The 18,772-nt window shown below is 39.6% G+C and overlaps 1 protein-coding gene across 1 annotated transcript in view; it reads left to right on the forward strand.

Moving 5' to 3' along the window:
• LOC132885528 (obscurin-like) overlaps positions 1-18,772 on the forward strand; it is a 607,458-nt gene that overhangs the window by 388,266 nt on the left and 200,420 nt on the right. The window contains exon 22 of the mRNA XM_060920272.1: positions 736-1,005. Coding sequence (XP_060776255.1) covers positions 736-1,005 — 270 coding nt within the window. The remainder of the gene's footprint in view (positions 1-735; positions 1,006-18,772) is intronic.

An 18,772-nucleotide genomic window follows, 5' to 3' on the forward strand; every position in this document is an offset into this window, starting at 1 on the left:
ATTGAAGTCCATTCAGGCTCGGCTAGATTGCGTTGTCACTCACTCACCCACACTCACTCACTCACGCACACACACAAAATACTTTTGTGATCGTGCAGTTTTGAAATTGTTAAAATAAACATGTTCACCTACACGTTCATCTTGTTGGGCTTGTGATTTTGACTCGTTTCCAAAATGTATGAAAAGTCACCATATTAGGACATTTTTTTTTGGCAAATAAGATGTATCGCAATGTTTGACCTCGGTATTTGAAAAATCCTGGTTACGGCCCTGCGCGCAGGTGTGTGGTGATGAGTAAGGGTGTGTATTACAGAGCTCTTCTTTTCTTTTATATTAAATATACCTGTTAACAGGGTAAACAAATGATCCTGTCAGTTATTTCTAGCATTATTGTGAATCTTTTCCCTTTAGTTTCTTGTTCCCTTGCTGACACTCAGTGTTCCTAATGATGAATAATCAGGAAAACAGGAGAGCAAACTCACTGTCATTCAGACATCAATCAATAGTGAAAAAGATCTACATTTTCAGTACATTAATCTGATTAATTTCAAATTGTGATCTACATTTAATTCATTAGTAGAGATTGTTAAAATGACTCAGTCCACCTCTGACAGAGTTTAATCATTTACATGTGAGCAGATTTACTGTATTCAGTTTAAAATGTTACTCTTCATTTAAATAATGGTGTTGGGAATTAATTCATACATAAAAACAGTAGTATTTATTTTTCCACAGAGAGTCCTAAACCTGTGGTGATTATAAAGCCTGATAAGGAGGTGTTCAGAGGAGAGAGAGTGACTTTCAGATGTGAGATACCGAGAGGAAGAGACACTGAGTGGACATACAGCTGGAAGAGGAATGATGACACACGCTCATACCGAACAACACAGGAGTTTAGTCTTGATTCAGGGAGAAATGATGTCAGCGGTAAATACACCTGCAGTGGGAGGAGAAGTGACTCTCAGAGCTCAGAGACCAGTGATGCTGTTACACTGACTGTATCAGGTGTGTTTTATCTCACATATTGTGTATTTCATTCATATTTTATATTGTATACATGCATTTTTCACATGTGACAGAGGACTCTATCACGGACCACTACAGCGTTTCATCTTAACCCTTGTATGGTTTTCATATTTTTGTTCCTCAGCTAGTGTTTGTGGGTCTGGTGGAGCCGCTGCATTTTGGTGTTTTAAATTCAACACAAACGATTTTACATTAAATACTTAACCGATGTTTACTTCACCCCAATTATAAGCAATATAAACAGCATATATGGTGAATCTTTGCCTTTGTTAGATTACATATATTTAAAAAAAGTGCTACTCATTTTTTGTTTGTTTTTAAGTAAAATGTAATTTTAAAAAAGAAAATCAATTATAGTCAAGATATGAGTGGAAAAAATACATTTATCGTCAAATTTACAAATGAAGCAAGGTTTTTCATAACTAATTTTTATTTCTTTGAATTTCATGAGAAATTTAACCCATTCAGCTCAGTTTACACAACACAAGCTGAACACATACAGTAACCATGTCAGTCTGTACAACACATCATCCCCATGCTCGTCTTCGTTTTGGGACTGGCTGATGCTCCGTCTCATCCTCTTCTTCAAAGTCACTGTCAGACTCTGAATTTTCAGAAATGTGATCCTCACGTTCTGAAACTTCTTCCTCTACACAATCATCAAAAGCTTCTCTCTCTTCCAAAATCATTTGCAAGGCCATCTGAGCAGAGAATCTTTTGGCCATCTTGATCAGTTGTGATAAGGAGCCACACTGGAAAAGCTGTATTTATTGTGTCCCGTCCCCAATTTACAGGAACCTCTGTCTTGGTTCCCGCAAGTCAGAGGGTTAAATGTGCAGGAATGTGAGAGCAGACAGGTGTCGGTGCTTGAACGGCAGGGGCAGAAACACAAAACTCACACACACACACTAACGGCAGGCCCAGACAGGAGGAGGACAGAGTGAAGGCACACACTTTTATTAGCCCCGGGTCCAGTGGACCCGAACATCTTGTATGTATCAAAGGTGTATCCAAGATGGCAGCAATGTGTTTGTCTTACGTTTAACTCATTGTCTTTTTCCATCAAATGAATGTCTTTGTAAATCATACCGAAACAATCTTCCTGTCGTGGTCCATTCGGTGCAAGTTAGGCCTACTGGAATGTTTATTTTTTAATCAAAGGCGTAGGCTATTGCGGGAGTGGAGCCTACCTGCTGCTACCTAGGATTGCTACTACTACTGCGGGAGTGGAGCCTAATTAACGCTACCTGTTCAGTGTTTCCCCGAGAAAATGTTTGAAGGTGCAGTGGCAAGACCTGTGCTCAAACGTCCCACCCCAGTATGAGGATAAAAACAGCCAACAGCACAGAAGGCTATACATAGATTAATCCATCGGTCATGACTTTAGCCCACAATATGCCAGCACATAACTGCACAGAATAAAATGCTAAAACAGCCAACAGCACAGAAGGCTATACATAGATTAATCCATCGGTCATGACTTTAGCCCACAACATGCCAGCACATAACTGCACAGAATAAAATGCTAAAACAGCCAACAGTACACAACAAAAGCACCTCGGTAGTAGGCTAACTCAACTTAAACAACTTGCTTGTATCAGTACCAATGCAGTATAGAAACACTGAAAACAGAGGAAGCAGTGCACTCGGTGGTGCTAATAGAAGTAACCAATGACTTACCCTTAAAACTTCCCAAAGGCCTGCCTGCATCTGTCATTGGCCTGCACGAACTCCTTTGCGATGGCTGTCATGTCAGTTTGTTCCTGAATGTCACGGTGAATATGGCAGTTCATCAAGTCATTCGGTCTCTTTTGTGTCATTGTGGATCGGAGGTATGATTTCAGTCGACGAAGTGTGGAAAACGAACGCTCTGCTGATGCCGAGGGCACAAAGGCCAAAAGCCAGGGCACCGAGGCCATAAAATAAAACAATGATTTTAAGTTCATGTCTATAATGAATTTAATTTAAGGACTAATGACTCTTCTGAGGAAGATTGGAGTCCCGGTCAAAACTATCAAGCAGGTAAAGAAACATCTACAATATTATGTCTGAAGATAAGAAAATACTGAACACATCTAAACTTATCAATCCATCACTCACTTCAAAAATTTTAAAAAACTTATTAAACCTATATCCTCCCATAATTTTTGTTCAATTAACACCAAATGTGCAAGAGCATCTTCAGACTGTACTACTACGCAGATTTTTGATTAATCAGAATTGAGCCTGGAGTCCATCATAGGGTGACCAGATTTCCCTAGTCTGAAACCGGAACACTTTTGTGCGCGACCATGCTCGTGCACGCACACCTTTTTTTTTTTTACGTAAACGTGACACTCAGAGAGGTGCTCTTACAACCCCGATTCCAAAAAAGTTGGGACAAATTGTAAATAAAAACGGAATGCAATGATGTGGAAGTTTCAGAATTCCATATTGTATTCAGAATAGAACATAGATGACATATCAAATGTTTAAACTGAGAAAATGTATCATTTAAAGAGAAAAATTAGGTGATTTTAAATTTCATGACAACACCACATCTCAAAGTTGGGACAAGGCCATGTTTACCACTGTGAGACATCCCCTTTTCTCTTTACAACAGTCTGTAAACGTCTGGGGACTGAGGAGACAAGTTGCTCAAGTTTAGGGATAGGAATGTTAACCCATTCTTGTCTAATGTAGGATTCTAGTTGCTCAACTGTCTTAGGTCTTTTTTGTCGTATCTTCCGTTTTATGATGCGCCAAATGTTTTCTGTGGGTGAAAGATCTGGACTGCAGGCTGGCCAGTTCAGTACCCGGACCCTTCTTCTACACAGCCATGATGCTGTTGATGCAGTATGTGGTTTGGCATTGTCATGTTGGAAAATGTAAGGTCTTCCCTGAAAGAGACGTCGTCTGGATGGGAGCATATGTTGCTCTAGAACCTGGATATACCTTTCAGCATTGATGGTGTCTTTCCAGATGTGTAAGCTGCCCATGCCACACGCACTAATGCAACCCCATACCATCAGAGATGCAGGCTTCTGAACTGAGCACTGATAACAACTTGGGTCGTCCTTCTCCTCTTTAGTCCGAATGACACGGCGTCCCTGATTTCCATAAAGAACTTCAAATTTTAATTTGTTTGACCCCAGAGCAGTTTTACACTTTGCCACAGTCCATTTTAAATGAGCCTTGGCCCAGAGAAGACGTCTGCGCTTCTGGATCATGTTTAGATACGGCTTCTTCTTTGAACTATAGAGTTTTAGCTGGCAACGGCAGATGGCACAGTGAATTGTGTTCACAGATAATGTTCTCTGGAAATATTCCTGAGCCCATTTTGTGATTTCCAATACAGAAGCATGCCTGTATGTGATGCAGTGCTGTCTAAGGGCCCGAAGATCACGGGCACCCAGTATGGTTTTCCGGCCTTGACCCTTACGCACAGAGATTCTTCCAGATTCTCTGAATCTTTTGATGATATTATGCACTGTAGATGATATGTTCAAACTCTTTGCAATTTTACACTGTTTTGTGGCAATTTTACACTGCTCCACTATTTGTCGGTGCAGAATTAGGGGGATTGGTGATCCTCTTCCCATCTTTACTTCTGAGAGCCGCTGCCACTCCAAGATGCTCTTTTTATACCCAGTCATGTTAATGACATATTGCCAATTGACCTAATGAGTTGCAATTTGGTCCTCCAGCTGTTCCTTTTTTGTACCTTTAACTTTTCCAGCCTCTTATTGCCCCTGTCCCAACTTTGAGATGTGTTGCTGTCATGAAATTTCATATGAGCCAATATTTGGCATGAAATTTCAAAATGTCTCACTTTTGACATTTGATATGTTGTCTACGTTCTATTGTGAATACAGTTTCAGTTTTTGAGATTTGTAAATTATTGCATTCTGTTTTTATTTACAATTTGTACTTTGCCCCAACTTTTTTGGAATTGGGGTTGTATTTTGTTGAAGCTCACATTTATCAACATCTCACATGAAATAAAACAAACAGGCATTTTGTTATCTAGTAGCATAGTGGTATACAGATCAGTTAAATTATGGTCAGACAACAGATTTTGTAATGGCTGAGAATAGGCCAGGCTATGTCCATAGGCCAAATTTAAACTGATTTATTTCACCTGTTTGTGAGAACACCAAGAAGAATGCATATGCACATGTAGGCTATATCTCTAAAATTGTATGCACTATAGCATGAACTTAAAAAGTAGATATGTGACCTCAACATAGCCTAGGTCAGAATCAACCTTACTAACCATTCCCCACAACTGAATGAATAAAGCAAGAAGATGTGTACAAAAGTGAACACTTTAATGGAAGGTGCAACAAGCTGTTCAACACAGCAATACGGCCAAACTGTCAGAATGGTATGTTAAACAGAAACAAAAAAAAGAGACAAGTGATTTGAGAATATACACTCAAACAAAACAGCAATAAAGGAGGAGAGGGGCGACAGCCCGAGGAAAGCCCCCACAGGAGCGCACAGCATTTGCAACATAGGCTACCCAACTCAGTACAGGAACAAAGCACAGGAACAAAGCTAAGGTGACTGTCAATCCACCCACCCTAAACAAAATGCATTAGCCTACGTATATTTACAAGAAGAGTGTAACGGTTACCACCGTGGGCTACGGAGAAGGAACACTTACAGTGTGTGCAGTAGGCTTCGTGCGCATTGTTCTGCACCTCTCGGAGGAAGGGGTAGGTGCTCTGTAAATCTTTGGAAAAGTTACATTTTCTTTTCGGCATAATTGCTGCGGCATTACTGCTGCTAGCTGCTAGACAAAGAACATTCGCGCCAGTTAAATGTTTATTTTATTGTTGCATGGCAACATGTTCTGTTGTCTGGAATAATGTGGCTAAATAAACACCCATGCCACAGGGCCAGGGGGCAGTAACCAGGAAAGTTTGCGATTCCTGTCAATTCATCAAAATAGTAAATGCAGGGCCCTGTGAAAGATTACAATTTAGGGCCCCCCGGTAAAATTTTCAAGCTCAAGCAACTGAATTTGAAGTCTGTTTTTGGCTGGCACTTCTACTTTACTATGCATGTGATCAGCTACCAAGCAAGTTTAGGTGATACAATTATTTGGTATCTGAACATTTTAAATGCAGAACTGTCAGAATTAGACTGAATAGACTGTTGCCTTAAAATGAACATTCCATGATATATATGGAAGATATATATATATATATATATATATATATATATATATATATATATATATATATATATATAATTTTTTTTTTTTTTCTTTTATGAGCAACTATTATTAGGCCACTCAGTAGCCTATGGAGTTCATTCAATCCAAATGTTTGTGTTGAGAGAAATTGCATGCATCACTGTATCAGTATGGATTTATAACATTCTGTATGCACATTATGGATACTCCAGAGCCCTCCAGCAAACATCATCCATAATCAGGATTACAAAATGCATTCCTTTGTCTCCTCCATTTATTGACTTATTGTATGTGATCAAATGTATGCCTTGACAAATAACTACACTCAGAGTGCGAATTACCCCACCATAATTGGGGGGTACCATCATGGTCCACTATCATATCAATCGCCCCCCCCCGGTCCCGTCCCATCTCGTCTATGGAAGTCGGTGTCAGTAACTCAACACAATAACTCTGAACAATAATTTTTAATGTCATTAAGAAGCATGACAAACCATACAGTACTACCACAGAAGGAAAAACAGCAGTACAACCTGATAACCTTCTTTGTCAGAACAAACTGGGTATCAACACTACAAATGAGTCACATACAGTATATACACACATGCAGAACAGTCCTGCTGAATGTCTTGCTCTCTTTCGTCCTGCTGTGCCTCTCCTGTCTGCTGGGAACCCATTTTCTTTATTCACATGAAGAGTGTATAAAACCTAACTGCACCTACACTTGTACTGTAATTGTCTGTAGATCTTAGTGCTAATATTTACTACTTACTCTTTTAGCACCAAAAAAATGCCTGATGTCTGGCCCTTTTCTTTTCCTCATGTTTGGCCTACTGTTTCTGTGAATAAACTCAAACAGGGTACTCAGATGAAACTATGACTATCTTAAAAATAATACAAAAGGAATGTAAGTAAAAACAATAGAAAACATCCATGTACTAGGCTATTTTGCCTAGGCTAGCCTACTACCTGGCTCTTATGTTGCCCCCAGTCCCCAGAGGTTCTGATTGTAATTTTACATAGGCTTAGCTAGGCCTACATCAGAACTTCTTGTGCCTAATCACACACACAGGATGGGCCTATGTGCCAAATGAATTTCAGAAGGGCACAATTTATTCATGATAAAATGAGAATGGAAACATATGGAGTTCTTCTCCTTTGAAATGAGAATCGTTTCTCTACCACACTGTAATAAGCTTGATTTAAATAGAGATTTAGCTTATCTTGCTAACTAACGTTGGTAACTAACGTTAACGTCCGTCCACTGTAACTTACTGGCCTCAGTGGGTAAGTAATTCAACGTATAAAGATGTGACATGAGCTGAAAGAAGAATCACCTTAATAAATGAAAGTTGTAAAATAACACATTTTCAACAGGCTAAAAGTTGGTTAGCAACTAACATTACCAATGCACGTCTTCTGCTGCAAACCATAGGCTGTATAAATTGCTGCAAACCCATGGACTGATAGAGGGCTACCGCGTGACGTCACCGTACCGCGAGATTTTGTTAGGGCGCCATATTGGAAGACCTCAAGTACATACATACATACATACAATATAAAACAAACTACGAGTGAGAGTGAAGTGACACGATGGCTGATAATTCTGGTTATGTGAGTACATTACCAGTTGCAGAAAGGGCACGGTATGTGGAGAAAGTGGCTGTGATTGATGGGTTTGACCCATATGATAAGACTCGCGGCAAGGGAGAATGGAAACATAAGGAGGACCGGACACCAATTCTGCCGTCTGTTTGCTACCCAGACATTGTAAACTATTTGTTGTTTACACCCAGTGCCTACACTGCTGATGACTTGAAGGCCTACAAAGGGCTACAGGCTTACAATTATGTTGTTAGTGGCTTGGTTCATGATATTACAGCTGTTGTTAAGAATAACCTACATATAGTTATGGCCAAGGTAATCTTGTTGATATTTATCTTTTAATATTATATCTTTTCAGTTGAAAAAATTAATACTTTTTGTTACTATTAAGGTATCCATAATTTAGGTTAATTTATCCAAATTATACATATGTATTTATGATATATGCCTACACAACAACTATGCTTTATTTATATAATAGGAGGGAGAGCAAGCCCCAAACCATCCTAAATTATTATTATTATTATTAAATTGTAGAAGTCTGGGAGGCTTGCTCCTCATACAGTTATCAACTTGGGGCCAGTTTAGCATGTTTTAAATCTGAATTTCTTGCGTTTGCTTACCTCAAAGTGTCCGCAGATCATGCACAGACTTATCCATTATATCCACAGTTTTTTGCCAAGTCTCACACAGGTTTCTTTCAAGTCTACTGTTGGGCCAATAAATCATAAATAAAACAGCTCAGATTTGTTTGTTTACGTCGTTTGCCACTCCACTTTATTCTCATGGGTTCACATACCACTGCCGTTATTTCCCCCTAATCACGAGTTTGTTGGTCTTCCAATATGGCGCAGGGTCTGTTTACTTCCAGTTTCGGGTGACGTCAGTGAAATCCCTCTATACGGTGTGGATTAGAAGCTGTTGCTTCTAGCGCGTTCTAGCGCTGCGGTAACTAAAAATGGTACGGTCCACAATAGGGGTGTCTGTCTGAAATCGATTTACATTAAAATGTTCCTACAATAAGAATGCCGAATGGGAGTTGGTTTGAATTATATATTCCTTTTCACAATAAAAGAAAAAATATCGGACCCCCCCAAAACTTATATTTTTGTCTCTTTGGGGGGTACTGGGTCTTCATTGGGGGGTATAGTACCCCCCAGTACCCCCGTAATTCGAACTATGACTACACTAGTTTTTTGATACAATTACATAGTGCACTGCAAGAAATCCATTAAAGTGTTTTTGGTTTCTTTTAGGCATCACACATTTATTAGAAAACACAGCAAATGTTCAAATATTCAAGTTAAATACTTAGCAACAGTATCAATAAATCCACACATGAACAATAGCAATGATATCTATGACCACAACTAATGTGCAAAATATTAAAAGTTAAATACTTAACAACAAATCCACACATGAACAATGGCAAAACATCTGACTTAATTATACAATAAAGATACCTATGAAAAAAGCAGATTTTTTTTTCACACACAGTGTGATATCCGGACTTCATAATTTATCACACCTGCTCCTGCTTAGCAACTTCTAGAATGTTCACCTCTGTTGCGCACATAGAAAAACTGCCAGCTGCTCTAAGCTGCGCTAATAGCGGCGCTGCGCACACACGGAGCTACACATTTCACGCGTCCCGCTCCCAGAATCAGACTGTACCATTAGTAAAAAGGGTGGAGGGGTGAAATGACAATATCATAAATAATTCAAGAAAAATGTTATAGCAAATCAACCATGCATAATTTGCATATTTTAACAGATGAAATGAAATATTTTATTTCAAAAACTTACACAAGGCAATACTATTAAAATAATATTAATATCCCTCACAGGCCCCCCTGTCAGTGCCAGGCCCTTAAAATCGTCCTAACTCCCCCCGCCCCCCCAGCGGCGCCCTTGACGTCGCGAGTAGCGAAAACCGGGACATATCCGTGTCCCGACAGACTTTTGTCGGGACTCGGGACACACAACCCCAAATCGGGACTGTCCCGGTAAAACCGGGACGTCTGGTCACCCTAGTACATCAAAATGTTTGACTGTAAATGGAACATATACTAGCATGCAGGCTACTGATTAACCCATAAGAGCCCAGACCGATTTCTCAATCAAGGAAAATTATTGAGGAAATAAAATGAACTAAATAGACGACAAAGAAAACATTTCTGACCTTTTATTTTTTAAAATAGCACCTTCATGTCTCAAGATCTGAAATATTAAATTGCAAATTTGCAGAACACTGCAACACTATTACACTGTTAACCCCAAAGTTCATTCTATGCAAACAGTTTGAGTAAATTCCACTTTTAAAGATTAGTTTTATTGCATTACTTAAACAGTATGAGTATATGAGACAGTCATTGGGTTACTCATTTTTGTAATTTAAACAAAATTAAACTATCCTGTTTTACCTCAGGCCACAGTGCTGCCCTGTTGTGATCGGCTCAAAACTCAAGACAAGTTGAGTTGACGGCTACAGAGGAAGTTGCGCCATTTTCTAATTTATGCAGAGCAATTTAAGGTCTTTGCACTTTTGACAGCAAGCTAATTAGTATGTTAGCGGCTACAGTCGGTACTCGGCACGTTAAAAGTGGGTCAGTGTAGGTATCATGCCGCCATCTTGTGTCAGAACTACAATTCCCAGTCCACTTCCGTGTGACCTACGTCACGCGTGGGCGGGATCATCTACGTCATCATACAAGGAAACATAAAACAATGGGACAACGCTTCCATCTTTGTCTCTCACGGCTGGCTTCCGATGGATCTGGACGTATAAAGAGGCGCTCTCCACCCCAAAAAGACGTCTTCTTTCTTGCAAGATCCATCACTCAGCGCGATTTTCCTTCTTACCCTTGGCAAAGGTAAACTCTAGAGTCGCGCGATCTTTAAACTCAACCTGAGTTACAACCGGTTTACTTGCATTAGAAGTGACGTCACGACTGCAGCCCAGGCAGTCAAAAGTTAAGAAGCGATTGAATCCTTTTTAACTCAAAAGCGCTGTGCATCTTATTCTGATCAGAGACTTTTCCTCACGAACGATGAGGTTCGGACCAAGAATCCTCTGCTTTCCACGGGAATCACCCGAGTGCTCCGCTGGACCCGAAAGTTTTCTCCGCCTCCATCACGAGCGGCTCACGTGCTCCCACGGCGAGGCCTGAAACTACACCGGCGAATAGTTCTTCATATCTTGCTAAAGGCAGGATTAAGTAAGATTTTGGCATTTGGGCATAATTAGGATAGTCTTAGGAATTTGCTTTTATTGAAATAGTGTGAATTTAAACCCAGGTTTATCTGTTACACTGTTAGACACGCAGCGTGTTGATTTATTTTTGGTTCTATGTTCTCTCAATTGTTTAATAGATAGGCTGCGCATGCTTCTCTTCTCTTTTATTCTTACTAACATTATAATTTCATTATTATACATCTTGATCTCATTAAGATTTCAGTGGATTCAGTATGGTTATGAGCTAGTGGGTTAGCTACAGCTTCCCTTTTGTCTGCTTAGCAACACAAAGCTAATCAAAGCCTACCATGTGCTCAGCAGGCCATCAGGCCTGATAAACCACACCTCAGCTAGAAATCCACAAGCTAGCTTTTAGTTAGCTACGGCTAATACCCTTGTCTTTAGCAACACGTGCTCAGTAGGCCTCACCAGGCCTAACAAACACACTTTAACTAGGCCATAGGGCCTTTAGCAAACTCACACTAGCAACACAAGGCTAAACACAGAGCTAATCCTTTGTTCTGTTTAGATAACATTCTTTTGTTTAGCTACCAACAAGCTAGGCCTCCACCACGTGTAGTTAGCTACACGAGGCTAAACACATGGTCAAGTCCTACACACACACACACACACACACACACACACCTCACTGCTTGTATATATTGATTTATTATTTTTATCTTTGTATAATAAATTCATTTATTAAACAAACTGTGTTTATTTGTGAACAACAATATCTGAAGTCCCCAATCTTCTCAAAGAATTCAAAAAGGGTGCAAATGTGATATAATATGGTAAGTGATCTTAATAATTTGGAAATGTACCATAATTTAGCTGTTTGGTAATTTATTATTAAGCACCAGGATTAATGGTATGATTCACTAAATGATTCACTAAACGATTCATTGAATGATTCACTAAATGATTCACTAAATGATTCACTAAACGATTCATTGAACGATTCATTGAACGATTCACTTCAAATGAGTGATTCTATGGTATGATTCAATTCAAACGAGTCAAAGTAAACGATTCAATGGGATTGATTCATTTTAATTATTGACCTTCAAAATTTAATGAGACTGATTTAACGAGATTGATCACTTAATTTCAATAATTAACTGATTGCACCCACAGTCAGCGTTGTAACGACATAACGTTACTGTACAAGTAATGCTTATTTAACGGTAACAAACTTAAGCCCTATATGTTGAAATTCCTCTCTTATTCGTTCGTTAATTTATCACACAGTCTTACCTCAGTCAACTTCTTCCCTCCTTCTGTGAAAATTCAACGTCTCAGATGCGGACACAAGTGGGCGGGAGATGCGTTTGATTAAGTCTTCTGATTGGCTGGTGATAGATTGGTGGGCGGGGGATGCGTTTGATTAAGTCTCCTGATTGGCTGGTGATAGATTGGTGTCATTATAGCGCGTCGGAGCGGTTCATGCCAGGCTCGAGTCTGCTCAACGTCAAAAAATATTGGTTTAGCCTATTTTTTAAAATAATTTTCAAAAAGTTACCCGGGCCACGGCCCCCCTTCAGGAATTCCTGAAGGTGCGGCGGCAAAAATCAAGGTGCGGCGGCCCGCCGCAGCCAATTGTACATAGCGGAAACGCTGCTGTTGCCTCCAAGGATTGCCATTCACTACCTGCACTCGTCAGACTTTGGAAACGCATTTGCCTTGTTGACAACAAGTGCGTCTATCGTTTTCCTTTGCTGGAATTACTAAAGCGTTGACTGGCAACCGGGCTGTCTGAAGTGTGGATGTTCGGAGGTTGTGGGGGATCGGCAAGGTGGGTGATGTACTGTATGCTGTTTTATCTCCTCTCCTGGATAAAGATCTCTTTTGGAGTGTGCTGCTCAACAACGCTGCCCCATTAATGTTACCTTTGCTTAGACTTGGCAAGGATTTTGTCTTTGCACTAAAGCTTATGAGCGATTCTGGTGGCGCAATTTCCTTGTAAGCTGACAATATGAGAATGGTGGTTCAGCTTTTATGTGCAGTTTCCTGCATGTTCGAACTGTGCAGCAGACCGGGCTGTGCCGAAGGTATGGCTCAAACAGTGTGCTCTCCCCTGCATCTCCCATCTAAACATACAGACACTGTACCCGTATTTACAGTTGTTCTCAGTAGGCCTACAGCTTCTAATCAAGGACTAACACCCCTGCAGTGTATTTTATTTTACAAAAACAATTTTTTTACTGGATGGAATCCTACATGAACATTAACCATGGACTAATCTTTCATTAAAGAACTATAAGCAGCGATGTCTGATAATGTTGTTGCTTTTGATGGCTGGAAATATTAACCCAAATCCTGGCCCGGTGGAGAATTGTCTTTTAACTCCTTTGGATTTTTGAAACATTCTGGCCTTGGTCTTGTCCATTTAAAATGTCCGTAGCTTACTGCCAAAATTAGATCAAGTGAAAATTTGGGCTAGGACGACCAAGCCAGATATTTTGGTTTTTCTCCAAGACATGGCTCAAAAAATCTATTCCAGATTATGACATTGCCATTGAGGGGTATAATGTTTTCCGCACTGACCGGAAAAGTAAAGGGGGTGGTGTTGCCATCTATTTAAAATCTAAATTCCATGGTACTGTAATTAAGTCATTGTCTATCCCAAAACAGTTTGAGTTTTTAGCCTTAGATTTTGAATATGGAAAGGGTTGCCATTTGACTATTGTTGGCTGTTATAGAGGATTTCGACATGACGTCACAGGTCACGTGATGCCCCGGTGGCTGCCATTTTGAAGGTCAAGCTAGCTAATGTCAACAACATAGTAGCTGGTATGTTACTGTAGCAATGTTTACGTTCAGTCATTTGGATGACTGTTAAAACCTTTCAGTCCCAAGTTTTTCCTTGACTGTATTTACTAGTTTACTGAGCTAGCGCGCTCGGGCAGGCTGGGAGCCAGCGCGCTCGCTCCCAGCCTGCCCGGGAGCCAGCGCGCTCGCTCCCAGCCTGCCCGGGAGCCAGCGCGCTCGCTCCCAGCCTGCCCGGGAGCCAGCGCGCTCGCTCCCAGCCTGCCCGGGAGCCAGCGCGCTCGCTCCCAGCCTGCCCGGGAGCCAGCGCGCTCGCTCCCAGCCTGCCCGGGAGCCAGCGCGCTCGCTCCGTAAACTAGTAAATACAGTAAAGGAAAAACTTGAGACTGAAAGGTTTTAACAGTCATCCAAATGACTGAACGTAAACATTGCTACAGTAACATACCAGCTACTATGTTGTTGACATTAGCTAGTGCTAACAGCTAGCTGCTAGAACACTGCTCCAACTACACCAACCCTAATAATACAGTTCTTGGTCATTGCCTGGTAACAGCAAGTTTATAACGGGCCATGTCTCAACAGACTAAGAAGTTATTTCAATGACATTTAATAACATTTTGTTTATCCTGAGGACCGAAAGTAAATGAAAATGTGAACAAACCTTAGCTGTAATAAGATGGCGACCACCGGCTCCAGGGACGACCCACTGATGTAGGCATGTTACCCAGCCTGACACAAAATATTTGTAGGCATCCAAACTCTTATACACTTTCAGATCAATACCTGTGTATGGCGATGGGTTTTTAACGACATAGGTATACAGATCATGTGGGCTGAAGTCAGGTAAAGACGAGGGCTTCGTGTACTTCCGTACGTCAGTGAACAATCCTGGTGGAAGCAGGTAAACGTCGTTCTCTAAGCCTGCTAACCTCAATTTTTGCAAATACCTCTCCCTCTGCTCGCCCTGTAAATGCCCTACGTCGCTGGATAGTGAAGGTGTTTTCTGCATCTCGCTCCTTTTTCTTTTATGTTTTTTCCCTGGTATTTCCCACACGCCTGACTGCAGGTCAGGAAGATCACCCGCGCTGCAAAGACAGAAAAAGATAGCCTGGTAACGTGTACGGATCACGTACACCAGCATCATTGACTTTCTGGTGATATCGCTTCTTGCTCGCGTCATCTAGGCCGGATAAAATACTCGACAATGAGACTTCATGATCAACACGTGTATCGCTACCAGTAGTCGCCATATTTGTGACCGTCAAAATGGCGGCATAAATATTGTCGCTATGGAAACAATGACGTAGGCCGAAATCCTCTATAGACCTCCCTCAGCTGTTAAGGATGCTCTCTCCTCTCTCTCATCTGTTCTAGCTGATCTTCTGTTAAAAGAAATTATACTGCTGGGTGATCTAAACTGGGATTGGTTGTCATCACTCTCAAACCAGTTCAAAGCATATTGTGATTCAGTGGACTTAACTCAAATCATAAACGCACCCACACGACTAAATATTAAAAATCCCAGTAAATCCACCTTAATTGATGTTTTAACAAACAAACCCCATAAATTCACCCACATAGGAATTTTTCTTGATGATATGAGTGATCATTGTGCCGTTGCAGCAATTAGGAACTGTAAAATCCCAAAAGTAAAACCAAGAATTATAAGAAAGAGGAGTTTTAAGAACTTTGATATTCAAGGGTTCCTTCATGACATGTTTGCATGTGATTGGGCTAAATTATTTTTAATTCCAGATGTGGACACTACATGGCAGTATTTTCACATACTGATTTTAGAGGTCATGAATAAACATGCTCCTTTTAGGAAATACAGAGTGAAGGGTCGAGACAATCCCTGGATTAGCGAAGAGTTGTCTCAACTCTTTCTTGAAAGAAATCTAGCTTGGGCCAAAGCAAGAAAAACTGATCAAGATAGGGGTTGGGTTGCCTTCAGGACCTTACGAAACAGGTGTACTGCACTTGTCCGTAAAGCGAAATCTGAATTTTATCTTAATGAAATAACAAGTAATTTAAACAATCCAGTTAAGTTTTGGAAAGCCATTAAGTCACTTTGTCCAACCTCTGCACCTAATAGTTTCCCTAATCAATTAACATTAAATGATAAAAATGTCACTGATCGAACAGAGATTGCGAACTGTTTTAATAAACATTTTATTTCAGCTGGAACTATTTTTCATGATGTTTCTGGACAGAACAGTTCTAATGTTTTCCATTCAGGGCAAGAAACTAGACATAGGTTCAATTTTAGTCCAATCTCAAGATATGAAGTTTTGGTGGCTTTAAAAAAGCTTGACACAAAGAAGTCCGCTGGGCCAGATGAAATTGAGCCCATATTTTTGAAACATGCAGCTGAAATCATTGCAGAGCCATTGACTTATATTTTAAATTTGTCACTGGAACAGAACGTTGTGCCTGAAGTATGGAAATCAGCTCTGGTTCTGCCCCTTTTAAAAGGGGGCGATCCATCTAAACTAGACAATTACCGTCCAATTTCTAAGCTATCTGTGATGGCTAAGATTCTGGAAACTATTGTGAGTGGACAGTTAAAAGAGCTTTTAGTTAATAACAATATTTTGTCTGTCATTCAGTCTGGTTTCCGTAAAAATCATAGTAGTGTTACTGCTACCATGAAAGTATTAAATGATATAATCAGCGCTCTAGATAATAGAAAATCATGTGTTGCATTATTCATTGATTTAACTAAAGCTTTTGATACTGTTAATCATAATATTTTATTGTCACGACTGATTAATATTGGTTTCTCTGAAGCAGCGCTAGGCTGGGTTAGAAACTACCTAGATAATAGATGTCAACGTGTTCAACTAAATGGGTACCTTTCCAAGAAGCTTACTGTTAAATCTGGTGTCCCACAGGGCTCCGTACTGGGGCCCTTGTTGTTCACAATATATATATATATATATATATATATATATATATATATATATATATATATATATATATATATATATATAAAAACAATCTCAGTAAAGAGCTTATGAATGTAAATATGCATCTGTATTCAGATGATACTATAATTTACTGTTCTGCTGCATCACCAGCTGAGACCATCTTAAAGCTGCAAGAAGCATTCACTGTGGTACAACGAAATCTAAATTCCTTGAAATTAATTCTTAACAATAAGAAAACAAATTTCATGTTCTTTTCTAGAACCCATAAACTGGGATCTTCCCTGCCTCAATTATGCACTTTGCAGGGTAAATCAGTTGAACTAGTCTCCTTGTATAGATATCTGGGTTTTATGTTGGAGGAAGATCTATCCTTTAAATTGCATGTTGAGAGTTTACTTTAGACTTAAATTAAAGTTGGGGTTTTTCTTTAGAAATAAATCTTGCTTTACTCAACAAGCAAGGAAAAGATTGGTTGAATCTACTTTTCTGCCAGTCTTGGATTATGGGGACGTATTTTATAGACATAGCGCTAAAGCGCTGCTACAGTCCTTAGACTCTGTGTATCATTCTGCGTTAAGATTTATCACTCAAGCGAGTTACTCCACCCATCACTGTGCCTTGTATGAAATGGTTGGTTGGTCCTCACTCTTTATGAGAAGACAAACATTGGTTAATTTTTGTGTACAAAGCAATAATTGGCCAGCTTCCTTCTTATATATCTGTTCTTTTAACACCTAGTACATCTCAGTACAATCTACGGTCAAGTAGCTATATCTTGTATGATGTCGTGCAGACTGCCTTTGCTTGTAGTGCTCCAACAGCATGGAATGAGCTACAGAGACAACTAAAACTTGAGGTTTTTATTTCACTTGTTGATTTCAAAGCTTGTCTTAATCGGAGTGTATCAGTCAGTCTGTTCTTGTTTTTTAAATTTTCCATTTGCTTTGTTTGTCTGTTTTTAATTTTTTTTTGTTTGTTTTGTTTTGTTCTGTGAGTCTGTGTGATGATTGTTATTCTGTTCTTAATCCGGTTTTTGTGTGCTGCCTTCTTGGCCAGGGTAAAAGAGGTTTTAATCTCAATGTGATTTTTATTTTATTTTTTTTTTTTTATCCCTGGTAAAATAAAGGAATAATAATAATAATAATAATAATAATAATAATAATAATAAAATATAAATGTGTTGGGGGGGTACAGTGTGTGGTCATCGAAAATGTGTTCTGATATGTTCTTCACAGAAAATGAGCCAAGGCCAATGAGTCTGAGTTTTAAAAAAATAATGAATCGTATCATTGTTCCTTTGATTTAAAAAAAAAAAATGAAAACATGTCCCACAGACCCAAACACCAGACAAGGGTTAATGATGAAAAAAATGACCAACACACACACACAGAATTATCTCCTAACCGGATTCCGTACACTGACATAACCACACTATAAAATCATCTCTAACCTGCTGTATGAGATGCTTATCAAACATGCAGAAACATCTAAGGACATTTATTGGACTTCTCTGTATCTGTTTTCACAAGCTGTTGAATTTTGTGATGCCTGTTTGCTTGTTTATCTTAAACATGTTGCCTTGTGTCTGTCAGCCAGGGATTTGGGGTCGAGTTCCACAATATGGGAGCTAAAAGGAAGCTCTGAGCGAACTGACCTGTCTGTCTGTCTGTCTGTCTATCTATCTATCATTTTTTAGATGTAGAAGGAAGCTGATAATGTGATTTAATTATTATATTTTAACAAGTAGCGATGTTTTATTTAGTCATGCTATTACTATTATTGAAAAGTTTGTTCTCTTATGTCTGCTGTCCTTTATGTCTGACATCCATGTATGTCTCCTTTTTTTTTTTTTTTGTAAGCGCTGGGTATTACTGTCAATCAGATTCCTTGTACGTACAAGCACTAAGTCTTCCATCATCTGAGGCATTTCTTTATTTCTTATGGCTAAGTGCAGACAGATCGATCTGTCCTCTGATGATACAGTGGCGTTTCTTTTGTCATTAACTGCATGGTTTGTTTTATTTC

This window comes from Neoarius graeffei, chromosome 1 (genome assembly GCF_027579695.1).
Source record: "Neoarius graeffei isolate fNeoGra1 chromosome 1, fNeoGra1.pri, whole genome shotgun sequence".
Classification (NCBI taxonomy): Eukaryota; Metazoa; Chordata; class Actinopteri; order Siluriformes; family Ariidae; genus Neoarius; species Neoarius graeffei.